The 27,807-nt window shown below is 39.3% G+C and overlaps 1 protein-coding gene across 1 annotated transcript in view; it reads right to left on the reverse strand.

Moving 5' to 3' along the window:
• slco3a1a (solute carrier organic anion transporter family member 3A1a) overlaps positions 1-24,896 on the reverse strand; it is a 49,935-nt gene extending 25,039 nt beyond the window's left edge. The window contains exons 1-2 of the mRNA XM_042496342.1: positions 24,252-24,896; positions 15,389-15,845 (exon numbers count right to left, since the gene is read on the reverse strand). Of these exons, the coding sequence (XP_042352276.1) occupies positions 15,389-15,845; positions 24,252-24,410 (616 nt within the window). The 5' untranslated portion in view covers positions 24,411-24,896. The remainder of the gene's footprint in view (positions 1-15,388; positions 15,846-24,251) is intronic.
• Positions 24,897-27,807: the final 2,911 nt, after the last annotated feature.

A 27,807-nucleotide genomic window follows, 5' to 3' on the forward strand; every position in this document is an offset into this window, starting at 1 on the left:
GCTAATCTAAATCAATCAATCCCCTTAGTGAGATTAAATACGATTGACTTGAACTTCTGTGCATGTTTGATGTGACACAAAATCCAAACTTCAGGCACAATGGCAGTATGACATCAGTTTCTGCAGATTGCTGTTATATAAAGTCAGCCCCCCTTATCCCTGCAGGATTAATAATAAACAGATAAGGTCTGCAAAAGTTGCCTCTGAGGTGAAGTCTATTTTGATGAGGTTACAGGGGATATCTATGGCTACCAAATCTTCAGTGATCCACAAGTAAGTACTACCAGCATTAAAGACCTTAGTGGCTTTTAGTATCAATGTCAACATCAGTCGTCAAGATGAAACATTGTTCACTCTGAGAGAAGGAAGTCTTACTGAGGAAAAATATCTCAAGAATCTTATAGAGTAAATGTTTGTGCCACTGCACATTTAATTCAATTATAAATAAAATAATAATAATAAAAATAACAATAACAATAACAATAACAATAACAATAATAATAATAATAAGAGCTTAATAAAGCTTGTCCTATGAAAAACAGCCCAGTTTTCAGCGCTGAAATGCATTTTTCATGCATTACATTTTTGTCCAAAGGGTTTTTTAGTGGTTTATTTGTCTTCTATTATATTACATAAGAAAAAAGTGAAAATTGTAAATTATAACAAGACTGCTTGTTATAATTAACCACAGCAAAAGGCAATGTATTAAAATTGCATATTTAGTCTTTCAGCAGTTAAAAACCCCAAATAATCTGTTTACTTTCATATTTAAAGCAAATCTTCACATTTCTGAGGCTGGAAACACTGAACATTTGTCTCGAGGTGTGATCTTCAATTTCTCTGTTGATTGATGAATTAATTTTTTATTTATTTAGAAAAAATCCCAAAACAAAATACTGAGATGGTTTGTTGATCAGCTGTAGCCTATAGTAACCCTGTTGGCTCCACACAGCCATGACCTAAATAACAAGCCAAAGCTTAAAGTAGGCTCTCAACTCTCACTGAAATGCCATTACATCAGGATCATCCTGCTTTGACTTCCGCTTACGTCAAATCATCTAAAATATGAAACTGGCACACTTCTGCCTGCGATCTCACATCAAAATCTTCTCGTCTTGTCAGCTTCTAACTTTCAACCGAGCAGATGAGTGTTGAAGCGGTTTCACCGATGCAGAATGGATGCCGCATAAAAAGTGCAGCTTGAAGGCCACGTTTAGAACTATTAGCATTTTGACCCTGAGGATGAAGCAGCAGGGTTTACTGCAGAGCGTTGACCGGGCTGCGGCTGGCCGACACACCCACTTCTCAGTGTCCCCTCAACGCCCTGTCACGTTAAGCTGAGCTCAGGCTCAATCTAAGCCTCCGAGAGGTCACGGCCTGAAATGGGAGTTTAACGCTGGGCCTCGCTGAAGACTTCTTGTATTTAGACTCCTAATATGAGTTTAGACTACTGATAACCAAATGATTTATTTACAGGTACTTTCACTGAGCCTCATGCACTGTGCTGTTTCATTGCATCAGCTTCCATTTAATTTAACACAAAACACAGCAATATTTTACGCAGACGCCAGTCTTTCATTTCATAATGTCAGACATGCAAAGCTTGTTGTGACCATAAATATTATTTGGGAAATGCCACTTGAAGTAACATTTAATGCAGATTTACCCCTGTCATGACCCTGCTCATGAGTGACAAATATTTCATTCACTATCAAACTTTTCAAACAGATCACAATACTGTCAAGCTAAAAAAAGACAAATGCTAAAAATCAATGTATTTCAACAGGTGTGGATATGCTATATTATTAAAAATGCACAATTTATTCTCAATTCTTATGGATTAAAAAAAAATAATAATAATCCAATACACAATAAGAGAAAAACAGATTAAAAAAACAAGTTCAATATATGTAGTTTTAGTAGTACATTAGAATACATGATGCACGATGGAGTCATTAATTAGTCAAGTGAAAATTATTAATGTGATTATTAACTCATTGTTTGTTTCAATGTTTTTTAATTTTTTAGCAAACATTTTCAGTTTCCAGCTACAAATGTGAGGAGTTGCTGCTTTTCTCCAATTTAAAGGCATTACCTTGGCTTAGACTCATATTTTGTTGATTTAGAATTTATGCAAATATTTGTTTGTATTTAGCAATGTTTTTTATTATGTTTACATGAACTGTTTTATATTAGAGGTAGAAAATAGTAAGTCCTGACTGACGAGCTGCTGTGCCCGACACATCTCTGTCCTCTTTTATAATTCAACGGCTGCGACAACCGAGCTGCCACATCCCATGACTCTTTGGATGACAATACAGAGAAAAATCACTTAAGTAAAACACACTGCAGCTGGATGGGGAACAAAAAAAAAAGAAAAGGTTTTTATCAAGTAAGAAACATAGTGGAGCTGGAACAGTGAAGCCCTGTCATGGAAATAAATGCTCTTTCTTTTTAATCTAAAAAAAAAAAAAAAAATCAACATCCGGCCCTCTGATATTATATAAAGCAGAGTGAAGCCATCATATTAATCTTTGGGAAAAGAACAAACTGTGTGTGTGTGTATTCACATCCTGTGTGTGTCTCCTTACAGATAAATATTGAAGGGTAACACTTGGATCTTGATAATAAAAGCAGAGGAAAGTCAACAAACATACGTGAGGGAAATTATGAAATGGGAATGATAGTTCAAAAAGCGTCTATTGCATATCTTCTAAATCAACACTTGTAAGTAGATATCAGACAGGTTCATAAAAATACGTGGCGCTGCCTGCCCCGACTGAATTCAAACTTCTTCATCAGGTATCCTCCAGTAAGAGTTCAACACTTCTGATGTTACTACACTCCATGTACTAATAAGGTAATAAATGTGTAATCTGTCTCAGCGTAAAAAGGTGAAACAAACACAAGAGTTGAGGAAATGTCAATCACGCCCAGAAAAAAATAGAAATTTCAAAATGTCCCAATAATGTTTTGTTTTTATATGGTTTTTTTTTTATAAACTATAAACACAACTGACACCATAATTTATACATCAGATGTATGCAACGTGGACTGTCTGATGCACATTCATCCAACGATGGACCTGTTCACTGTTGACACTGTTAGAAAAACTCGGCTAGCAGCTAGGCTAATTTATGTAATATAAAATTTCACAGGCTAATGCTGACAGTGTCAGCATAATAAATGTGTCTTGCAAAAGACAATTGTTTTGTCAGTTAACTTACTGATTTAAATAGAGCTGAATTTTATATCTTTGTCAATGTTCTCACTATTAAGCGTTATTTCTAAGGATGCACAGTTTGGGATATTTTGCTGATATCCGATTTACTAATATGTTGTATAATTTGGTTGATAAAAGATACAGATATTGATATATCTACTTTATTTCCTCTCATAATTTTAGTGATCATCAAGTCTCTCCTTTATATAGCCTGATTTTAAAAAGCCCATTTTGTTTGCAGAGCAATACAAGAGTGTTTATATTAAAGCAGGCCCTAAGGGTCTTTGTATTCAGTCCCCCTGCAGTCGGGTTCTTCCTCAACCTTGTAGGTTAGCAGCATTAGGCTACTTTAACCTGACATGCAGTAACTTAATCTTTGAGTCCAATTAACCTTGTGTCATCACACCAACTATTCCTGGAAGCAGTAAAAGCCCTCATTAACCTAAATGACATCTGAATTAGTTTACTCTAAATAAAAGTCTGTTTGGTTTTGTTTCATGTCGTACAGATTTCAACCCACACTCCTAATTAATGAAACAATCTTCATCGTTAGTAACCAGACAATAAACTGTTTTAATGTGAATCAGTGCTGTCAGGTCTTTGCTGTGCGAGGCTTTGAAATGTTACAGTAATTGCAAGCTTCGACCGCTGTTACAATAATGACGGTCTTTCTCTTCCATAAGATTACATAAACAGACTGGGCGTGTGTTCAAACAGGGCAGTGATGTGATGCTGGGAGCAGGCTGCCAGCGCTGTGTACGCTGGGTCAGCAGAGGAGGGAGAGAGAGACAGAGACAGAGGGGAGAGAGGGATGGATAGACAGTGGGCAGGAGCTAAAGTAACAGAGCAAAGCCTTGTCATTTTGCCCTGCTACAGTCATCTGTTTGTAATCTTGCTTCAGATGTTTGCTTGGAGCCCAGACGGAGCTACCCACAGTCCCTATTGTTAGGCGGTTGGGTGGTAGGATGAAAGCATGGAGGAGAAAGGGCAAAAGACCAGAGCATGTGCGACTCTCTGATGGAGAGGCGCAGCTGCTCTATTGAAGATGAGTGGAGGTTTGGGACTCTTTGACAGCAGCTGGTAACAGCTTCTTCAGCAGGTGGCTTGGCCTAATTATCAGGATAGAGATGCCAATCGCCTGTTTCTCCCGCGTTCACCAGGACACATGTGAGAAGCAGGCGCACGATATGTACCGACCACTGTAGAACACCATGTCCGCCAACTATAATGAAGCACTAATTGCGCTGCATCCTCAGGAGGAGGAGACTGAATGGGGGGAGAACACATGTGGCAGGTGTTTTGAGGAGTAAATAAGTTGACTGAGAAGTGCAGTGCCATGAGACTGGAAGAAATGATTGAAAACATTTTTTTTTCAACATGTGTCACAAAAGTCAAGGAGGCAAAATCATGAAAATAATCAAACTGATGCGACAAACTAAAGCGGGGCGTGGTGTTGCAATGGTATGAGATTTTAACGGTATTATAATGTGCTCAGAAAATATCGGTCAGAGCATTACAGAATTACTATCATTATTATCAGTCAGAATGACCCTTAAAAAGAGAAAAACAGAAGGGTTAGTTTTGACATTTTATTACTATCATTGAAACTTCAAACATTTTTATTGAAGTACTTGCAAAAAGTCTACCTTTTGAAAAAAAACAAAAAAACAAAAACAAACTCCAAAAAGTAAAATAAAAGTTAGATTCAGGCCTGATACCCTGTGCATGTTTTTTGTTATTCTGAGGGCCCGAAAACCCAAACTTTTGAAACCAAGTTTTAGATTGTAATTTTTTGAAAATCTGTCGCCATGTAAACTGGCAATGTGCAGATCCTGTGAGAATGGTGACGTCACGGCCGCACTTTGCACATGCATGTGGTGTTCTTCTATGGTGTGTTATTACACAGTTACACTGCCAACTACTGGTCTGGCATGCATACTACAGCATTTTCGGTTGTTTTTGCGCATCCATATACACACGGATTGTCTCATAATGACATATCTTCTGAAAAACCCAAAGGAAAGACTTCCATTTTTAGTAGCTCCATTCTCGTCTCAACATGGCCTTAAACTTGATGAATAATATCACTAAATTATCATTGAGTCCCACAGAGCCATCTTTTAAAAACTGAGCATTCATATTATATAACAAAAAAGTAAGCAGTTTGACCGCAATTTAAGGTTTGACATAAACTCGAATACTGCTAAAAAGAAGAACCTGGATTGTAGCGAAGCCTGAAAGAAATAGAGTCACTTCTGTTTAGACTGATGAAATAAAAGTTGCCTGAATCAAACGCTTAATTATAATTACTGCCCACCTATTGATCAGAGTCCATTTAATTAGGCACTGTTATCCCTCTCTCTCCGCCATCAGTGATATGTGGATTAAGTGCTGAACATGCTTCGGAGTAATCCTAGGAGCCCAGAGAGCAACCACTTACACACCACTCAATCAATGAGGCTTGGGATTTGTGGTAAAGCCACGAGCGCAACGTGAATTTGTATTTCCTAAGCAAAGTCCTTGTCCAAGGTCAGGTCTTGCCGCACACTTACACTGCCTGTGTTTCAGAGCAGTTACGTGCATGGAAAGTGCGGCAGCCGTTGGTGTGATTTTGAAAGTGCTTTGAAGATCTGGCAGCGTGGAGTGACAGCTGCATCCTCCACAGCAGGACTGAGCATCTCAATCCAATAGTAAAAACAAAAACAGCCTAACAACCAACCGTTTCTGTGGCAACGGCTTGCTGATGCTGCTGTGTTTATGATCTGTCTCCTCCCACCTCTTATCCCCACGCTCCTCCCCCAATGGATGACAAAAAAAATCCCCTTTTTAATCAGCAGTGACAGAGCCTGACCCAGATTGCCTGGAGACGGCTGCAGGGTGGCATGGCGAGGTTTACTGAGGCCACGGGACTCATGATGGAGATGAAAAAAAAAAAGGTGCCACAAGCACCGAGTTTAGACCAAAAACACAGGCCACAATGCAGCAGGACGCCGCATGGGGCACGTCTCAGGCTGCTGAGCCTCGTCTCAGCTGCTGCAGATGGCGATCTGGTAAGAAAAAGAAAAACATGCTCGTGGCAAAAGCAAGAAGCTCCAACATACGGCTCTGCGGGCTCTGGTGAGGCAGCCTGAGGGGCTCATATCTGTTATCCAACACTGATCCATTTCCTGCAGAGGTCTGACCTATTTACTGGCTTCCAAACTGACACTTTCTCAGTTTCCTCATGGTTCAGCTGAGGGATGAAAAGTGCAGCAGGCCAGAGAAGTTGGCCAAGCATCATCTTTAAAGGGTCTCCAGATGTACCATGCTGAGGCCAAATTCACTCAGATATTTCAGACTGGTCTGTTGTATTAGACATCTTAGATTATTTAGGTGTAAGTTTCACAAAAGTAAACACGTATTTTAAGCCTAGGAAGTGATCCACCCTGCCCCTAAGCTAACTCTTCTTTGATCTAGGGATGATAACATCGATCGATTAGTCAGTGGTTAAGAATTTGGACCTGTTTAACCCTTTGACACCTGAGCAAAATGGTTTGATTTCTATGAAATAGAAACGAGCAACATAATTAGACATGACGCAAACATGAGAGAAAAAAAAAACAAACAACTTTAAAACGTGCTCGAAATTCAGTAAAAGTTTTTAATTTATATATTTTGTTTTTATTTTCTACTAATATAATTGTAAATATAGTTTTCAGTACATTTTCCCCTTTTTTGGATAATTTTCTATTAATCCTCCCCTCTTTTTTTAAAACTATTTTTTTTCAGGTAATTTTCTTGTCACATTTTAATGATTGCTAAGTTGGCATTTTTCCCAATGTTTTAGAAAAAAATCAAACCAATTGGCTCAAGTTTCACAGGGTACAATAGCAAAGGCGTCTGAATGCAGCACAAGAAAACTAATGTCAATCCAGGTTTCCAGGATTTACCCTTAGGTCCCACTTTAATATTACACACAATCGCTCTGAGCACAAAATGTGGTTCTCTACTTTCATTTAAGTAAATGTTTTAACCAGCATCTCGTCTTTTCATTTCTTGCAATTTGCTGAAAAGTTCTTGCCAAGCTCCTCATTGCCTTTTACCCCATGTTTTCAAAAAAGGCAAACCAATTTGCTCATTTTTTGAACGGTTATTTACTTGGGAGGGCATCTGACCACAGCACAAGAAAAGTGATTTTGATCCAGGTTTAAAAAAAAAATTAAGAACAGCGCAGACCTACTACAGTCAGTGCTCTTGGTTTATGACAAAATAATAGCTTAGAGACAACAAAAGACTAATTTGTTGGGCCAAAGGAAGTTACCATTGTTCTGAGTTTTTGTATCCCAGCATTGCAGTCATGTGGAAGGATGTAAAGGACTTCAGAAAAAGGACTTTCATATTTCTATTGTGATGTGTATATTTTGTATGGATCAGCCCATATGGTATACATCAAAAATGCAACTAGTTCAATAGATTGAATGAGTATTCCTGGGAATGTTGTTTCCTGGGATAAACCCTTGTATCTATTATCTTTGCTTCATGGAATAGCTCAAATGGAATTAGTTCACATATGTTCAGCTGCTTTCCTTTTTTTTGTGTGTAAGCTGTCCCAAACAAAGAAAAATGAAGGATTTTGTAAGAACCTTTGGATGTTTATGTGATCTGACTGGCCAGACGTCCAACAGAAACGACTGCACAGACTGGAGCAAAAACATACACTGGCAAAATTACAGTGTCACTGCAATACTACCACACACTGTAAAATCTGACAAGTTGATTTTACTTAAAAAAAAATAAGGGTTTGCTTTGAAAAATCTAAGTAAATATCTCTATGAGTCTTAATTTATGTTTACTTTATACCTAATTGTCGAGTTTACTTAATTTTAGTTATGTTTACTTAATTTTGTGTAGTTGTTGCAGCTCAAAAATGACAAATTTAATTAAGTCAATCATAAGTTTTAGCAACTTCATTAAACCAAGCAGGCCTAGAGTACTGTGCTATATCATCAAAACCCACCTGTTTAAAACTGCTTTCAATGTATCGTTTATTTTTTATGTATTTTAATGTATTCTATTTTATGATCTTTTTTTGACTTCTGTAAAGTATCTAAGTTTCTTGAAAAGCTCTCTACAAATAAAATGTAATTTTACTATTGTTATTATTATTATTAATATATATTCTGCTAGTTGCTCTGCAAACTAGTCAATCATATTTGTGTTTTCTTAAAACATGCTAACAAAACAGAACTTGTAGATTTCCTAACCTCATCATCCTCCTTGTGATGAGGAGTAATTTCACTTATCATTTTTAAGTTGCAACAACTTCCCAACATTAGATAAATACAGCTACTTTTTTAACTAAAATAGATAAAAAGTTATATTCACTTTCCCTTTTCAAGGCATTCCAAGATTATTTAAAATAAGATGAACTTGTCGCATTCCTTCTGAAGCTACTACAGGGCCTGACACATTGCAGAAATGTGAGACTGTAAAAGTCCACACCCTTTTTGAGGTTGATTTAACACTATCAGATAGCCGTGCATGCTCGCCCCTTCTGATCCATATTGGAGCGACGTGTAAACAAACAACTCTTGCCATGTGCAAACGGCGGCTGATGAAACATCAAAAAATATTAACAGATTTGCTCTGCATGTTTCGCCTCGTCACCCGGCTGAGAGATGACCTCATTAGATCCAAGGAAGGACAGGAGAGTCCAATCAGATCTCTGCTCAGATTTAATGAAACTTTAACTCCGGGCAGCCACCAATCAATCACAGTGACTCTCCATTTAACAAAACGGGAGCACTTGAAGTTTAGTAGCTTCCCTCCTAGCTCCTTTCTGACTCCTTTACATGATACTCAGAGTATTTGGGGATAATTACTGATTAGCTTCCAGACAGCAGCAGCCTGTTGTTGACCAGTTGGATACAAGATAATCTCATGTTTGAGCCCTCTCTACCCTCTAGGACCAGCCTGAGATAAGCGAGTAGGGGGCTGCGTCCAGGCGTGCAGCCGAGCATACAGTAAACATCTTTGGGTCATTTAGCATGTAGCAGACTTTCCCTGTCACACATGGCCCACACAGTTCATCACAGTGATGCAGGGGAGCAGCGGCTGCCTGACGAGTGTTTACTGCAACGCCATTTATCATCTTGAGATAAAACAAACTGGTGTTGCTAGGCACACTCAGCATGCAGCTTATGGCAGGGACGGAAAAACCCATTTAGAATCTAATCCTTCAAGATGACATTAACATGCGCCGAGTTTAAGTAGCTTATATAAACGCCCTACTGCAGCAACTGTTTGGAGTCAGTGCATTTTAGCAGGAATGTTGACAAGTCTCTCGAGGATCCCTGTGAGACCTTTTGTCACTGCAACGACTGCAATCGGTTTTTCCTAACAAACCTGGAGCTAAATTTATCCCTGCAGAGCTGAAGTCAACACAAAATGATGAAATATACCATTAGGAGATTGCTGGAACATGTTAAGAAAGAATACAGTGGCTAGTGAGAGACAGAGCAAAGGCCTGAAAATGAAATGCAAACCAGTGGTTGGCAGCAAAATACAGAGATAGAAAAGGAAAATTATTTTACGCTTTTGCTCTCCAGGTAGAGGCAGTTATCTTGTCTCAGGCCACAACGAAGAAAAAAAGGACCTTTGTGTTTCCCCACAGCCAGTAGTTTGGTAGTTAGGCAGAGAGAGACAGAGAGAGAGACAGAGAGAGAGAGAGACAGAGAGAGACAGAGAGAGAGAGAGAGAGACAGAGAGAGAGACAGAGAAAGACAGAGAGAGAGAGAGAGAGAGACAGAGAGAGCGAGACAGAGAGAGAGACAGAGAGAGAGAGAGAGAGACAGAGAGAGAGAGAGAGAGAGAGAGACAGAGAGACAGAGAGACAGAGAGAGAGTCACTCTGACAGGATTGCACTTCATACTCTTGGCTGTTGTGCTCCTCCTGGCTTTACGCTGTCCAAAATCATATTAAAGGGGGTTTCAATTTTACTGTTAATATCTATTTATTAAAGATATGAGGGAAAAAAGGGTCTTAGGGGAAGCATTACAAAACCCGTTTTAGCATTCAAGCCACTAACTGGGCAGGTAGGAGTACACTGGAAACACAATTTTGAGCCTTTGAAACCACAGCAAACTGGCTTGATTTCTTTCAAAAACATGGGGGAAATAGCAAGAAATTAGTAAAAACAAAAAACAAAACAGATATTACCTATATTACCTATAATGATAATAGTAATTATAAAAAACGTACAAAAGTGTGAAAAAAAGGAATATATAAGAATAGTGTATATATATATATATATATATATATATACACATATAATACATATATATATATATATGATTTTCTGGACATTTTCTCACTTTCTTGATAATATCAAATACCCCCAAATAACCCCCCCCCCACAGCTAATTTTCAGATAATTTCCTTGTCACCTGTTATTTTTTATTTACTTATTTATTTTTGCAGTTTGTGGGACATCCAAACCAACTTTCTTGGGTTTCAGAGGTGTAATGCTGGTGAAAGGAATCTGACAACTGCTGTCAGATGCTTTTCACCTGGGAAATGCATCAAATGTGAGAATGTAGAGGAGCATGCTGACAATAGCATTCAGCTTGAAATACCACAGTGCCTACGTATAGTCTCACAGAGCTGCTGGCATGGCTGTAGTGAGCACCACAAGACGTAATGTACACAGCAAAACAAACAAAAAAAAAAAAACATTACAACTACAGCTAGACTTCAGTAATTAGAAAACTGCACTTTAAGCCTCCTCTCTGTCAGCACTTTTCAATCTGATTATACATTTCTTATATTTATTATGTAACTTAAGCAGCAAGCGATAGCACATGTCCAGATCTGTGGGATTTTGCCTAAAAAGGCATGACATTGATAAATAAATTAATGTCATTCACCATATATGTAGTGTGCCACGAGCTCCCCATGCTGCACATTACAGTTTTATGAGGCTGTTTAAAAGCTTCTGGGTTTGAATTTGTGCAGCAGGATTCACAAGGCCGACTCTAAACTCTTCTCTGTGTGTCTTGTATAGTATATTTATGCAGTCAGGGGGTCCTGTGGGAAGAGCCAGAATTAGCAGTGGATTTGAAAGGTCATAGAGCAGTGGGAATAGAGATCCTGTTGACGCAATCTGTCCAATCATATTTATTTCCTTTGGCCAGGGACGAGTGCCTACGTCTAGACCCGCAAAACACACCAAAACAACTCGATGCCACAATATACACACGTTTATGTTTGACTGTGCCTGGTGATGGCGTTCAAACTGGTTTTATAACAGCACTGAAGTACTTCCTTTTGAGAAGAACATGTACCATGAAGCAGTACAAGATCCTAAAAAAATCTTAACAATGACAGAGAGCACATCTTAACCAGACAGAGACAAACAGCTCTGAAGAGTCACTGCCAACTTTGCTTGAGTGTGTTTTACAGCTGTTTAAACAGCAGTAAGCTGTGTCTGCTGCAGTATACGCAGTAAAAGCAGGCAGCCGGAGCCTCTGGAGGAGTTGTTTTTCACAGGCCTGTGTGGTATGCATGTGCGTCCCGGCCCACTCAGACCCACCTCATAGCTGGCTGGTTGGCATTCCTGCCTCAGTCTGTAATTATGGCTCTTCTCCAGGCCTCTCGGCTCGGCTCTCCCTGCACCGCCACACTCGGAAAGGGCGGGTCTTGCCTCTGCCGAAGGCGTTCACTTTCCACCTGGCTGTTTGGCTCAGGCTCTAATTTTAATAATAACACATCACCAGGCGAAAATGTGTCCTGACAACAACAGTTGAGGTGGGAAAAATAGCAGTATGAATTACACTCGGTGTCATGTTTCATGGATCACGGTGCTCGTCGCTTTTTGCTGAACTTCAAATTATGTGATATATCACATAATTAAAGTGAATTAAAGAATCAAAGTGATTACTTTGCTTTCATCCTTCGCTCTCAGTGAGTGTGTGAAAAAGTTCCAACACTTAAAGCTGTGAAAAAGTCTACAAGCCAAACAGTGCGCAGACACACACTTGTGATCCGGCAGTGTGAAAATGAGAGCCTGGAGGAAGTTTAACTTTACATGCTCGTACAGCACATCTGTCTGCAGCTGTTCTGAGACACATGTCAGGTTAGAGTTTCTGGTCTCAGATTCAAAAGGTGTTTTCCTCTCACTTCTCTCCCATTGCTTCTACAAACCATAACAAAAATCTGCAATCTCTGTCTGAAGACACAAAATAACACAAGTGAGATGGTGGTTATATTCACTCATGTTTTGAAAATGTCACAATAAAGCTACAGTTTTCGTATCTTAAATTACATCATCTTGCGAGATTGTGGGACTTATTCCCAGGTGTGTGTTTATAGTGACATCAGTTTTATTGTGCTACATTCAGATGTCTTTCACTGGCATTTTAATCTCAGAAATCTAAAAAAACGAGTTTGATTTCTTTCAAAAACACGGGAAAAAAATATGATGAGCATCTTGGCAAGAAATGCCCCAAATGGCAAAACATAAGTAAAATGTGACAAGTGAATGATCTGAAAAATTAGCTGGGGTTGATTATTATATATTTGTTTAATAACTGGTGATAAAATGTTCCATAAAACTATATTCATGATTCTCTTAATTATATAATTAAAATCATGTAACAAAAAAAAGAAAAGAAAAAAAATGTTTTTTTTAGCACTTTTTGTTTACTTTTTTATTTTTTTTATTTATTTTTGGGTAATTTCTTACAACCTTTTACTTATTTCTAGTTGAAGAAAAAAAAATCCTCAATTTTTTTGCTTATTTTCGGGTAACTTGTAGCTTGTGACTTTTTACTAATTTCTTAATTTTTTTGCACAATTTCTTGTCAAGTTGCTGGTCGCCCTCTTCCCATGTTTTTGAAGGAAATTAAGCCTATTTGCTAGGGTACCAAAGTGTTAAAAATGTAATCTCTCTCTCTTTTAAGACTGGAGCCAAAGACTACAGAACATGTGCAAAACCTGCAGGAATTGAGCAAATATTTGCCGTTTCGTAACAAAACTTTCAGTCGCTGCTGTTAACAATGTGAACTTGTTGACGTAAACTGATGAATAATCCAAATACATTATCAGTATGTGAAAGGAAATCTCACAGAATTTCAGACAATCTACTCCATTCATGCAGCTGGGGGCACATGACATGCCTGCAGCAGAAGGATTAGGACGATCAGCTGAGCGCGACTCAATACCACATTGTTCCTCGCTGCTCACCGCTTGTTTTTCCTCCAACTCTCCTTGCAGCTTATCAGAGGAGGACAGAACCAAATCTCCACTCCCTTACGCCTGCCAAACTTCAATCAATCGCAGTCCACTTCCCACCGTAAACTGCTAACAAGCCCCTGTGCTGGTGCCAGAATGTCAAAGCCGTTTGTGGTACTTTTTTCAAGCTCTTTTGTTGTTTCGAACAAAGCTGGAGGTGCGTTTTGTAAATACAGCTCTTGTTCGGGACAAATCAACACAATGAACGGCAATTAAGAAAATCAGCTCTTGGCTTGAGATTACAGAGAGCACACTGCTGCCTTTGTTCACAGGTCACATCTGTATTTGAGTGACAAAAGGCAGCCACACAGCTGTATCAGAGAGAGGGGTGAGTGCCAGCCTGAACTCATCCTCTATTCAGGCTCTCATTGTCTCTGCTGCATGCTGATAAAAAACAGCACACACTATGCAGACACATCTCATCCACTCCATCAAAGGCTGATGTGGCAGTCTGCACTGCAAACACGCAGGTCCATGTCAAAACAACCAAACTGAATATATATAATATATATTATTATATATATAATATATAGTATTGGATATGTGGCTGCTAACTTCTCTGCTGACCAACACAATCAAGTGAAATGTTTGCAGGAATGCATAGGTGTAGTGGGAAAAGTAGCAGAGGACTTTTATTTTGACAAAACTTAAAGGCATATTTCACCAATTTCCAACCAGTTTTTGCAACAGAGCCTTCTCTATAGCCCTCCCTCTGGAACTCTCCCACAACACATTCATGACTGTAAAGACCTCTTCCAGTTCCAAACACTTATTAAAACCCACCTGTTCAAAATTGCTTTTAATGTGTAACTAATGTCATATGAACTTTAAAGTTGTGTGTATTTTATTGTAGGGGTCAACAGATTGTCGGCCTGGTCGATTATTGGGACCGATATTTGGCTTTTTGCCAATTATCTGTGTAGGTGTTTTATTTTAATGATCGCTTTGCAAAGTAAGTATTAGCAAGGGAGGAACCTTTACTTTGTAAAACCTAAGGGAGCCATTTTCATTTATTCATTTTTATGTAAATTGTCAATTGAGTCTCAAAGGGTAATACCCACACAACTTGATTTTTTAAATATTTTGATAATATATTTGTTAAAAAAAGTATACATCTAGGCCTGAAAAAGTTAATATCACAGCATTAACACATTGCTCCTTTATGAGCACAGTCACATATTTCACTGGGTGGTTCTTCTTGTGAAAAATCTGATACGGATTCACAGAAAAAGCCACAGAAGTGAAAATCCTCCATGTCTTAATGAGCCAAGCAATAAAGCTACCTTCTGCATACTGAAAATGCAAAATGTACACATCACAGCAAATACATATCCCTAAACAGCCATTGTGTATTCAGAACTTTGCACAGAAAGCACTTTGAATGCACCTTTAAACCTCAAAGAAGCCACATCAGCAGCATCTCGCCTTTGAGAAGAGGATTGAGAGAAGCACAGACATTTAACCCGCATCTGGCATCTTCGCCATTGATACGGCTGTAATGGAGATTAAAAAGCTCCCAAGATGTGCTCACCTGGCACTCACGTGAACAGACCTGTGCTCCGAACAAAGGACATGGTGAGCAGCATATATACTCTGTTGACTCAAAGAGTGCAAACATTGCACCTGATGAACAAACACGGTCACGGCAGTCTTTAGGCTGCACCAGCTTTAATTGCCCTGGGAAATCAGTGTGCTGCACCAAATAGATTTTTAATTTCCAGTGTGATAATCATCTCTTTCCTTGAACACTGCTTATCTTGAGCAGTGATATATAATTCAGCTGAAGATTCCATCTTCAGCACCTTTGGCAATCTGACTTTGATTTTTTACCCTTTTTTCTCAAGTGCTTAGGTACAAGTTGGGTTTTGATCATTTTGTTTTATGAATGTGGCTCACCTATATAGAGCGATGAGTCTTTCTTTTTCACGTGATCATCAATGTAGGACACCCCCAGGGGCTGCACCGGTGTGGCTCCGATCCCCAGCAGCACCTGGGCTCCGATCAGCAGCAGGTACATCATGTTGGTGTTGGCCCTGTTGTTGCAAACCTTGTTCTCAGCCTCCTGAGCGTCTATGCTGCTGGTGTTGGAGCAAACATCCCGACCCACATCAGTCCTCCACATTTCCCCGATCTCATACTGATTAGTTAGAAACTCAGGCAGAGCTGAGAGAAGGGCGCCGAGTGCCATGACGATGCCCCCACAGCCGATGAGACGGGGCCGATGTGCTTTGGCCCCAAAGTAGCTGACAAACAAGATCAGAGCCAGGTTGCCTATCTCGAAGCTGCTGGCTATCACTCCAACGTCAGCGCTCTGAAGGTTGAACCGCCGCTCCAGGGTGGTCAGCACGCTCACCTGAAACCAACAGGACACAGAGTCAGAGAGATGGAGTGATGCTGAATGAAGCAAAGAAGCGGCACAAATATAAAAGCAAAGATGTGTATGTCTAACGTCACTCACTGTAAGAAACTTCATTAATTAATATATCAGATGGAGTCTAATTAGCATTTTAACTCTTAAGCTATGTGCACACACACAAACTTCTGTGCTCAATGGACTCATTGCTTACAGTGTGAACTGTTACCGTCCTTAAGTGTCCAGTATGCGCAAAAGAAGAATAACAAAGACGTCATACACAGTAGGCTGTTGTATGGGAATAAACATGGAGGACACTGACGTCAGCATTTATGGTTTGTTGTTTCCCACAGAATTACATCTCAGAGTTCATCAACTCAGAATTTGTTAAACCTGCTTTCTGGAACGGACGCCTGATCAGCCAGGTGTAAATGCCCATGGCCCATGGATCAGATTTTATCATTCAGGTATAGATTATATATTAATAGCAGGTGTAAATGGGAACCATATTCTTGTAGAAATCGTTTGTGTTTTTGTCATCAGTTTCAAACGGAGCCTTTCCACTGGAATATCCTGAATAACATACACTTCAGATGTTCCACACTGTGGCTCCTCCCTGGAAACAGGCCTCTGTTTCTGATTAGCCGGCACAGCAACATTTAGCTTCAGTGAGAACAGCTCATCACAAGCTTCGCTCTCTTTCACCAGCTGTCATCCACACAAGAGCCAGAGCCCACCAGCACTTTCCAGCTGAAGCAAACGCAGCCAAATGCTCTTGTATCCCAGTTTTGTTTCCTATCTGTAGTTTATATAATGTAAGATTAAATTTAGACACAAAGCTTATCATGATATTTCATAGACTTTGTAATGAATCTGTTGTGAAGCAGAGAGAAAGGCTGTGTTTGCTCATGTGGGAACATTCTCTCTGTGCCATGTGAACCACAGTGTCACATTTAAACAGTTATGAAGCTATTTTCAGATCTGTCCCAAACTGTCCTTGAAAGGGCATCACAATTTTCCATTTCCCCCAAAGGGCTCTGTTAAAGAGTTTTGACTGAGCTGAAAAAAAGAAAAAAAAAAAGGGAATAAAGGAACCTGCCAACACAAACATCCCCTTCTGAAAAAAGTGCCTTCACTGCATGATGAATCAAGCTGTGGTTTTGCATTGGAAAATGTTTCCATCAAATGCTCAGTTATGCTCTGTTAATGTACACATTTGATTTGGATCGGACCAAAATGAGTTCAAACATTGAAATGACCTTTGAGTCTCCAGAAGTGAACTCTCTTTGTCTTGACATTTAAGTATCCTGCGACATATAAAAGAAGTACTTTACGGCTAAGAAAAATGGGCTTTCTATGCAGACCAAAACACTTTAAAAATTGGTGCCACATAAATAGAGAAAAAGAGAAAAAGAGATGTTGCATTCGCTTTTGCTCAAGAGGCAGAAAACCTACATTTACCAGAATGCACTGTGCCGTACCAGACAAATAAATGTTCCCATTGGTGGATGACGTAATTTGACTTTTCTGTCCAGAAACAATATAGTGCCTGCCTGGTGACAAAAATCTTGTGTTATAGTGAACCCTTTGAAACCTGGATTGGCATCAGTTTTCTTGTGCTGCATTCAGATGCCCTCAGAGATGGTTTAATTCTTTGAAACCTGAGCAAATTGGTTTAATTTCTCTTGAAAACATGGGGGAAAAAACAAAGTGAGCAACGGCAAGAAATGTCTCACAAACTGCAAAAAATTAATTTTTTTCTTATTTCTTCTTATCTTTTCTTTTGTCACTGTGCAAAGCTTTAACTCAGGAGCAGATGAGATGTCAGCTATAACAAACAGCGTGCAGCCTGCCTGCGCTGTCATCACAGTTGGAAAAAAAAAGTCATCCTCTGTGACTCTTCTGAAGCAGAAGTGACAGCAGGTCGTTGCTGCAGCTGCTGTGAACAAGGCTGCAGTGACTCCTTCACCACACATCAAAGCACGGGGAGCGTGATTGTTGGGAGCGGTTCATGCTGGAGTCCTTTCGGTGACGTTGAGTGGATAGAAAACTTCAGACTGAGTCATGACGTCCCTGCCCCTCGGGTGGCTCTTTCTCACACGATGCTAACACACCGCACAGGCTGCATTTCTGCCTGGCCGGCTCCACCCAGCTGTGATGTGATCGCAACATTGTCTCATGACGCTGTAGGTTTAGCTCTAAACAGACAGTAGGCTTTGTTACATTAACCCTTAAATTAAGCAAATTGAAATCGCAAATATTAAATATGCTTAATGACACACATCAATCAAAATAACAAAACTCCCATTTATTGCAAAAAAAGTTTTTATGCTTGCATGAGGTGGTATTTCAGGCGATTTGAAAAGCTATATTTTGTAAAACTGCAATGGAAACACTTTTTGGGCTTTTCTAGCTCACATGATGCTATAGCTATGTGCTTGTCAGTAGGAACTGACTCCCTCATGATGCAGCAGGAGCTACAAGAGCTGTTATTGCATCACATAACTCTTCAAAAGCTGGGCGGATCATCAGGAAGTTTTGAATCCAAAATCCCTCTGTGAAATCATGGACATAACACGCCTATGTGTCCTTGGATTGGAAATAATGACGGCTAGTGCGGTGACTGCAATAGAAATAAAACTGTTATGAACATCCATCACCATGCTTCTTAAAATGTTATCGCCTGAGGAGAGGTCACAGAACATCATTCAATGGAAATACAGTCATCTCGCAATGGTGTTTTAATGACATTTCCAAAATATCCCTTGAGTTTTGCACAAATTTTTAATAGAAATCCGCCAAACGACACTGCAACAAAGTGAAGTAAAGGTAGCAGAAGCCACATCTCATCCTGTCACAGGAGGCGTGAGCGAGCCAAGTGACGGACAGCTCCTGCTCTCAACTCAGCAGTGGAAACACTCTGGATGATTTAAGCCCTCATCTCCAGGTTCAACATGTTTATACACTTCCACTGTGACTTAAACAGGCAGCCTTCCAGGAGGATTACCGCCAGAATAAATTATATAGGAAAAATTGCACACTGGTCAGTGGTTACAGCCACATTTTCTCCAGATTACTTTAACTGTGGAAATGTTTAATCTGTTGCATGGCAACAAAACAAACCTCGTCACGTTGTGTGACAGCCCGTCACCCAACAGAAGAACGAGTCTTGTCTGAGCACGAGAAATCTCAACTTCCACAGACTTTTTTCAGGATTTACTGACAGAGGCTGTATTATTAGCAAGCAGCAAAAAAGCAGCTAAATGCTGACTTTCCCTTCAGCACATTAGGGTTTAGCACTGACGTCAAAGTGCTGAAATGGTGCTATTTGTGAATGCACAGCAGCTGTTTTTAAGTGAAGCCTCGGCTATTTGGAATCATTTACATTCAGTTTTATGACGAGTAACCCACTGAAGGTTGACTGAAGGTTAACTAAAGGTACTTTAACTGCTCTGAATGAGCTGTTTTTTTTAAGAGTTGTATTTAATGGTGGCTAAAATAAGATCCATCTACAATAGTGCTGCACAAAAGATTGTTAATGTGATGTCACGTCTGCACACTTACTTTTTTTCTCAATGTACGCCATTTCTTGATAGTGTTGAACCTACGTGATGCGCATATAATTATTCTCCCTCAACTTGAGCGGTAAACACATGGCAAGAGACTGTGATACTACTCTTTGAATTTTGGTATAATTACTCTGTCTGCAGGTACTCAGGCTGTGCGATCTGACGAAATATATTGTCTAAAAAAATGTCTATCATTTCATATTATGCTATATTGTTGATTTCATTTACGTTGTCTGATCACACTTTATGTCCATCCTTGTGACCGAGGGGGCATCTACACAATGCACGGCACTAAAACAAACGAACATGGAGGATCTGCAAAGCGATACTGAACGAGGGGATTCAGCACAAGACGCTGGCACCGATCGGCCTACTCAAAACGAGGAGGAGCTCGTACCCAAAAGAGGGGCTACCTCTATGTTTGGATGTGGTTTGGGTATGAACGGTCAGACGCAGAACTAGGGGTGGCTAAATATATGAATACACTCGATGTATCAGGGCTTGTTCCAGGTGCGATGTGGAGCCTCTCTCTCTCTCATAGATACACAAAAAGCAGAAGAACACTTCCAGCCTGATACAATAAAGCACCATGGGTTCCGCTTTGATTTATTTTAGCAATACTTAATTTAACTTTATACTTTACTTTATTTAACATTATAAATATACATATAAAGTAGTTTATGTTACTTTATATATGGCAGTAGCTTCTTTATTTATAACTGCAGTTCTTTTAATAATTTTGCATTTTAGTAGTTTACAGTAGTTAAGAGGAGATTTTAAAATATTGAGATATATATCGTTTAGCACGATATAACCTAAAAATAATGAAATATAATTTTACAACCATATCGCCCAGCCCTATCCGTAGGCACTATTTTGTCTAATTCGCTCGATGTTGTTAACTCTGAGGTATGACACAGAGATCTCGCCGTTAGGCAGGGTCCAACAATAAGGACTGCACCACGGCCTGGGCCACTAAGAAGCTTTGTCCGGCCAATAAATTCATCAGTCAGTTTCCTTTTTGAGTGTGTGCAAAAAACTGTAAGCAAGCGAGTGATGTTACTTCGTCTGCTCTACTTTCAAAGACTTCCTTCTGCTGTGCCTGTGTCTGTCTACACACCAGGAGAGTGCAGGCATGTTTACTTCACAGATGACATGGCAGTGGGTCCATAAACAACATTTGAATTGAAATGCAAAAAACAAGAAAACCAAGAAAAAAAAACGTTTATTGGAGAAAACATATGACTGGTTTGAGAATGATGCTTTGTGTTACAGGTGTAGTGTAGCTCCTTTGGGGAGTAGCTCAGTGCAGAGTGAGTGAGTGGTTGAGTGAGAGAGAGTGGCAGTGGATGAGCTCAGAGTAAACAGCTGCTGGCAATCGGAGCAAAGAAGACGTGAACATTAAAGTTGTCAAGTGGTCTTAAATGTACAGTGAAGGTCTCCGTTTGTCCATGCCTAAAAACTGCAGCTCCTCAAGGACCCTTGAATATCTGATCATTTACTGCAACTAATATCGCTATCACGATAATCAGCATTATAGCTGTTTCCTCATACTATTCAGCCCTTATCTATAGCATCAGCCATTTGCACACAGTGGTTTTTTTTGTTTTTTTTACTTTTTCATTTTCTATATCTTCAGCATCCATCTTTAAGTTATTTTTGAGCACACTGGCAAAGCTTACACATCTTTTAATCAGTTAGTGCATGTGGAAAATGCTTCACTTACAGTAAAGAAGCCCTCTGTTCTTTTTTAAAAAGCACTCGTCACTTTGGATTTTTAAACTTTAACCACTTTCTCAAGGGCAATTGACTTTAGGCTCTCTGTTAATGGCTACACCTGTGTATGTTTTGATTTATGTCTGTATATTAACCCTTTGAGACCTGAGCAAATGGTTTATTTAAAAAACATCAGAAGGCGACGATCAACTTATAAAGAAATTGCCCAAAAAAATAGTAAGAAATTAGTGAAGAGTTACAAGAAAATCACTTGAAAATAAGCAACAAAAAGTATAAAAATAAATTTAAAAAAAAAAAAAGAAAATGACAGTGCTTTAAAAATTGGACTCATATCTTTTCTTTTTTTCTGTAAGATAATTTTAAATATATAATTAGGAGAATTATAAATATAATTTCCTGAACATTTCCATCCTTTTTTTTGGTAATATCTTACATTTCCCACCAGCTAATTTTCAGATCATTGCTTGTCACCTGTTAGTAACTTTTTGTTTCTTTATAGTTTTCAGTACATTTCTTGCCAAGTTGCTTATTATGTTTTTTCCTTTGTTTTTTTTTTTTCTTCTCTGGTTTCAGAGGTTTAAACGCCAGTGAAAGGCATCTGAATGCAGCATGAGAAAGCTGAAGGGTTAACTTGAATTATTTGACATCTCTGCATGAATTAAATAAATAAATAGAATGACTTAATAAGTGATATATGACCCACTACATGCACCTTATTGGAACATTGCTATTAATGCTATGCTGTAATATGGTTTTAAAATGACAGTAATGTTCTCTTAAACTGTTGGAGGGCTTCTGCTTCCTTACAGCGCTCGGCTGATTCAGTGAGACTGTAGTCTGACAGGTTTGCTCAGCTGAGACGAGCACACTGCAAGTTCAGGTGTTAGCTGCACTTTGTAGCTTCAGCCCTTAAGTGTCACATTTGGTTCTTATCAGGCAGGTGTTACTATCACCGATCTCCCTTGCAAACATAGAAGTCACAAACAGAGTTTCTCAGGGCATAATATACTATAGCAATCACAAATCTGATGGAGTTACTGGAGAACATGAAACATGAAAGAAAAAATAATCCGCAAATATGGTGTTAATCATTTAATCATTGCAGTCACTCCTCAAGCCAGATGTGTAACATTTGCTGGTTCCAGCATCTTACATGTGAAAAAAATTCTTTTTTTCTGTGTCATTTATGATAAATGAGGAGTCTCTGGATTGTTGGTTGGAAAAAAAGAGCAAACTGAAGATGTGACTTCAGGCTCTGGGAAATTATAGACACCTTTTACAATATTTTAAACTGAACTTTAACTGAATAGCCTTCACCATTGATCCAATAATGGTAAAAATAATCAGCAGATTAGTCAACAATAAAAAGTTGCAGTTGCAGTTAGTTGCAGTCCTATTGAAGATATCATTTTGGGTTCTGAGTAGCAGTGATTGGCATCTACTTTTTATGAAGAAAATGACTAATCAATTAATCTATATAATCTGCCAATTAGTCACCAATGAAAGTTAACCATTAACAGTCATAAAGTCCATCAGATCAACTGCTCAGCAACTGCTGAAAGTAAGTGTTTATAAAATTATTTACATCAGATTTAAACCTTTGATCATAAGAGGCCAATTATTCGCTGCCATCACTTTAACAAAAACCGTAAAAATAGCAATTCTGTGAAGTGAGGAAAAACCCCAATTTAATTAGGAAACAGTGACACTCAAATCAGTACTGGTGTGTTATTTCCTTGCGCAGGTCGACAGTGTGTGCTCACTTGCAGTCGTGCTTGCTAAATCGGGACACCCAGCATGCCGCTAAGTGTCTTGTACAGTAAGCAGCTCAAAGAAAGCAAAGGGGGCCATGATAGTTGAGTTTTGTCCCTTTGCTGCCAGCAAAGCGCTCTTAAGTCCCATCATCCAATCAGAGATATCACAGCAGCTCATGTGGGTCGACACCAATTCACCAACTTGTCACTGAACCAGTTACCTAATGTCCTGCCTACAGCATGTGAATAGAGCTCCTTGTAATTAGCTCTGTTGTGCTGATGAACTAAAGTAGGCCAGAGAGCATCATTAGGTTTTTGTGAGTCAATGACTCCAACCTCACCTAGTTTATTGTCCAAACTATTTGAACAGGTGTCCAAAACTAAAAGAAGAACTGCCTGTTTTATCACAAATGAACGATAAAGAGGAAGTCCTCTTCAGGAAATCATCCAAACTGAGTTGCACCAGCGTCCTGCTGTCACCGCTCTGAGCTGCAGGATGCTCGGTGCCCAGCATGTCCACTAACAGAGAAGATAAGATGTTCCACTCCAAATATGGCCATGGCATTCAGGGGGTTTAGAGTCTATTAATTGTGAGCGAGCCGAGGAAGCGGTGTGATTGTGGGAGAATAAACATAATGTCAAAACTAAATGTTCACAGCGGGTTGCCTGAGGCTGTGCAGCTCCTCTGGGACACTTTGAGGAAAATTTTTGGAGTACTCAGGGAGCTTTGTCCCACAAAATCTATATTAGAGTCTCTGTACGAGTTCTGATGTTCTCTTTGCATCACAAAGATACACATTTTGAGGTTTTATAAAAATAATATCTAAAACCTTAGTGGTTAGGCTACTGCCATGGTTTGGTATGATTAATAACAAAAGTGAAAGAGTGAGTAAAACTAAAAACAAACAAACAAAAAAAACACAGGAAGTATGAGGGATGGGAGGGGATCCTTGACCTTGAATGACATTTTGGTTAAAATCAGCCAATTACTGACTTCCTAAACATGATAAGACCTTGTTATAAATGCTAAGCAGAGCTTTCAGCCTTAAGTTACTGCTGCAAGCTTAAAAAGGGGGCTTAGTTTGAATTGTGACACATTGAGATAACCTAAAAAACTATAACATCCAGAGGACAGCTGAACAGCATGAAATCTGTCCTGCAGGCTTTACTTTACTGTGCAGGACAGAGAGCTTTCCACGTCCTGTCACGGCTCTATTACGTGCTGTTTGGTCCAAAAGCATGCAAAGCAGCAAAATCCCCAAAATGCAAAGAACAGGAAAACAAAAGTGTGCTGTGACCCACAGCAGCAGCCTCAGTGAGTGTGTGTGAGGTTGTGTTGCACTCACCAGGTATGCTCCGACGGTGCCCTGAGCCAACATGAGGGCGCATTCCGATATCAAGAATATCTTGATATTTGAGAAGCACGAGGAGTTTTTTCGGAGGCTATCTCCTTCCAGCATGTTCCCGCCGCTTCGGTCCGAGTCCCGGTGCTTCTTCACCTGCATCCTCCACTTACTTTACCCACACAGCACTGCGAGAAACCAAAAACACGCAGGAGAATGACCGCAGGAAGACACTGGCAGGTACAGCGTTTCGCTTCTCTCTCTCTCTCTCTCTCTGAAGACTACATTCGCGGCGCTCCTCCGTGTAGCTGTTTGTCTCCGGATTCAATAACGTGTCCTCATACATGTGACAAGCCACGAAACAGACATCCAAACTCTCCGCTGGGCTCTCTGCGCCTAAACATTGCCTCGTCGTCGACGAGCAGGAACATGTGAACTCCCTGAAGGTGTTCGCAAAGGCACAAGTGAAGCACGCGCGCGCAAATCTCTGTCACATAGCATGTTTCCGTCGCGAGCTTTTTTTTTTTTTTTTTTTTTAGGTTTTTCAGCAGCAGGTAAGAGGTCCTGTTCGCAGTCTTCTCTAACTCCTGCCGCTCCGGACTGTCATGGTCCTTCACGCACAATGACTGCGCTCTGTCTGCGCTCTCACCTCCCTCTCTCCTCCTCTGTCAGCACATGCAAGGCTCTAGAGGCGCTGTGTAGCAGCATCACAAGTCTACTCAACTTCCCTCTCACTTGAAAAATCACTACAGTAGTCCTGTGGGGCCCCGTGTGTGTGGTGTTTAAAGTGACTCACTGCCATTTTCTGATGTATAATTTCACCACAATAAACCTGCAGGGATTATGTCTGCGGTGCTGATTGGCATGTTTGTTGAGCCTCAGGGCTGCGAACTAAGGATTATTATAGCGCTGAAACTAGCTGAGGCTAGTCCATATACTGATTGACACAAAATGATGTAATGAGTTAGGTCATCTGTCGAGGAAATATGGCAAACCTGTTATTCAGGGTTCTCCAATGTTGGAAGAAGCTGCTCTCTTTTTTTTAAATACCCTTTGAAACGGAATATAAGTATATATATATATAAGTAGTATATCTATAGGATGTATTATTAACTCCTAGGGCCCTCCTTCATATTACACACACGTGCGCATAAAATGCACTTTTCGAAATCAAGCTTTCAAAAATATTATACATTAATATTATTTTCTACTTTCAGTGAATATATTTTTTAACCAACGTTAATAATAATCATTAATATCAAACGCCATGTTTTTGTCATGATGCCACTATGTTTTTTTAGATGAAAAAAAGAAAGAATTATTTTTAATATACTACATAAAAAATAGTTTTTCTTTAATTGTTATCAGAGCCTAGGATATGTCAGTGATTAGCAGCAACATTGATTTTTATACATTGTTATTTTTGTGCAGTGTCAATTACTCACACTCTTACCACTCTTTACACATGCGCTTTTCAAAATCAGGCGATAAAGAGATTATACATTAATGTCATATTCTATGTTTATTAAGTTAATTTTTTGAAACAACACTTTTTTAACCAAGTCTTATTTTCAATAAATTACATGGTAAGTGTTTTTAAGGTTTTTTTTGCTATTATTGTCACAGTCTGGGATATGTCAATGATTAGCAGCAACATTGATTTTGACAGTGCACCTAGTGGAAATAGCATATATTTCCTTCACATGCCAAATATCGTTTAAAAATGACATCACCAGGTGGAAAATAGTAAAAATGACAAATTCCACAACAAAGCCCAGAATGACACCCCAAAATAATACAGTCCATGTTTTTCTGCTTTGATGGCTGTGGGATCAAAAATGTCAGTTTGAATGGGTTTCAATCGCACATTTTTTGCACTTAACAGTCTGAGTGTAACAATTTTCCACAGTGTATTTTAGACTTACTGTAGGAGCTGAGCTGGAAATTCCAAGATGAACAAAAATGCACAGTCTTGCCAAAATTTATGTCATATGTATGAACACAGCCAAAATTATCAAAAAATAAAGAATGAAAAGCACATAAAATGCACCAGTTACAAAGGGTTAAAGAGCATCAATGAGCGCCGAGTTCCTCCATTGAAACGAAACTTCTATAACCAACATAGACTCTGCTTCCCCATGTTTTTATGTCAAAGTGACTATAACAACAGTTGTTGAAATTGGTCCAGTACTGAGAGAGCGAAACAGGCTGCAGTGTAATCTGTCAGTTTTGTCTGTTAAAATCCATTCTAAAACAGAATAGATCAGCAAAAGGTAAGGCAACTGTTACAACCTGGCTGAAGTTGTAACTGGGGCTGTGATGTTTGCGCAGACTGTTTCCAACATTTATTATTGGATTATCATGTTGTCAGCATGTCTGGGATGAGGTATCGCAGCGGTTATGATGTAATGTAACCACATAATGTGATGATGATGGGGTAGAACTGCACAGGGTGATAAACAAATCTTGTGTAAAGGCTGCAAGGGTTTTCTGCACAGCTGTTTGCTCAGTTTTGGAAACGGCAGCAGCAGCAGCATGAGGACAAGAAAAGGTTACGGAGATGAGCTGGAAATTGATGAACTGTGAAATGTGACTGCAAACTGAACATTTAAAGGCTGGTCACATCACCTCAGTGATGTCCAAAATGGTGTACTGGGTTATTGTTAGATTTATTAAATATTTTTGATTAGCACTATTAGACCTGAATTGATTAGGTTAAAAAATAAATAAATAAGAATGCTAAATATTAACCAAGCTGTGGCTTCTCCAGTAAAAGGGTTTTCTATTTTGTCTCGTCTCAACTATATAAATCACATTTAAAAAAAAACAACTGGATGCTTGCTCAGACAAAAAAAGTGTCACCTTGGAATCTGGGAAACTGTGATGCAAATTATTCATTATTTTCTGATTCAATTAATCAAGAAAAGGCCAGCCAGCTTTAAGAGTGAAGCGAGGAGCAAGAGAGGACGGCATGTAGCAAAGAGCCACAGGTCGGAATTCGTTTGTTGAAACCTGTGACCAATGCAGGAAAGACAGCCTGAATTGCCTGCTCTAACAGGTGAGCTACCATGTTCCTCAGTCCATTCCTGAGTAGTTTTTCTGATGTGGGGCATTGACCTACTGGAGTGGTCACTGTGGGAGTGCCACTGTAGCGAGGAAGTGAACTTCTGCAACAGTATTTGAGGAAGGGGTGCATGTCAGATAGCATCTTCACAAATGCCAAGACAAAGGGTTTCCCAGTAGAAAATTGCCCTGTAACAAAATGATCAACATTATTCACTTCACCTGTCAGTGGTTTTCATATTGTGCTGAGTGGCATATATTTATGGCTATAGAAGATAAATCATCGTCTCTCAAAAAAATCTCCTTAAGATACCGTTTTGGTTCTTATGACTAAACATAAAAAGAGAGAGATCTTTTTTAGATCTTAAATATGAGACAAAATATAAGAACATCTTTTTTTTGTTTTTTAAGTTGAACATTTTGCTCTAGTAAAACACACACACACAAAGCATTAGGGTCAACCAATTGAACATGGGTTTAACCCTGTGACAAGGAC

This window comes from Plectropomus leopardus, chromosome 11 (genome assembly GCF_008729295.1).
Source record: "Plectropomus leopardus isolate mb chromosome 11, YSFRI_Pleo_2.0, whole genome shotgun sequence".
Classification (NCBI taxonomy): Eukaryota; Metazoa; Chordata; class Actinopteri; order Perciformes; family Serranidae; genus Plectropomus; species Plectropomus leopardus.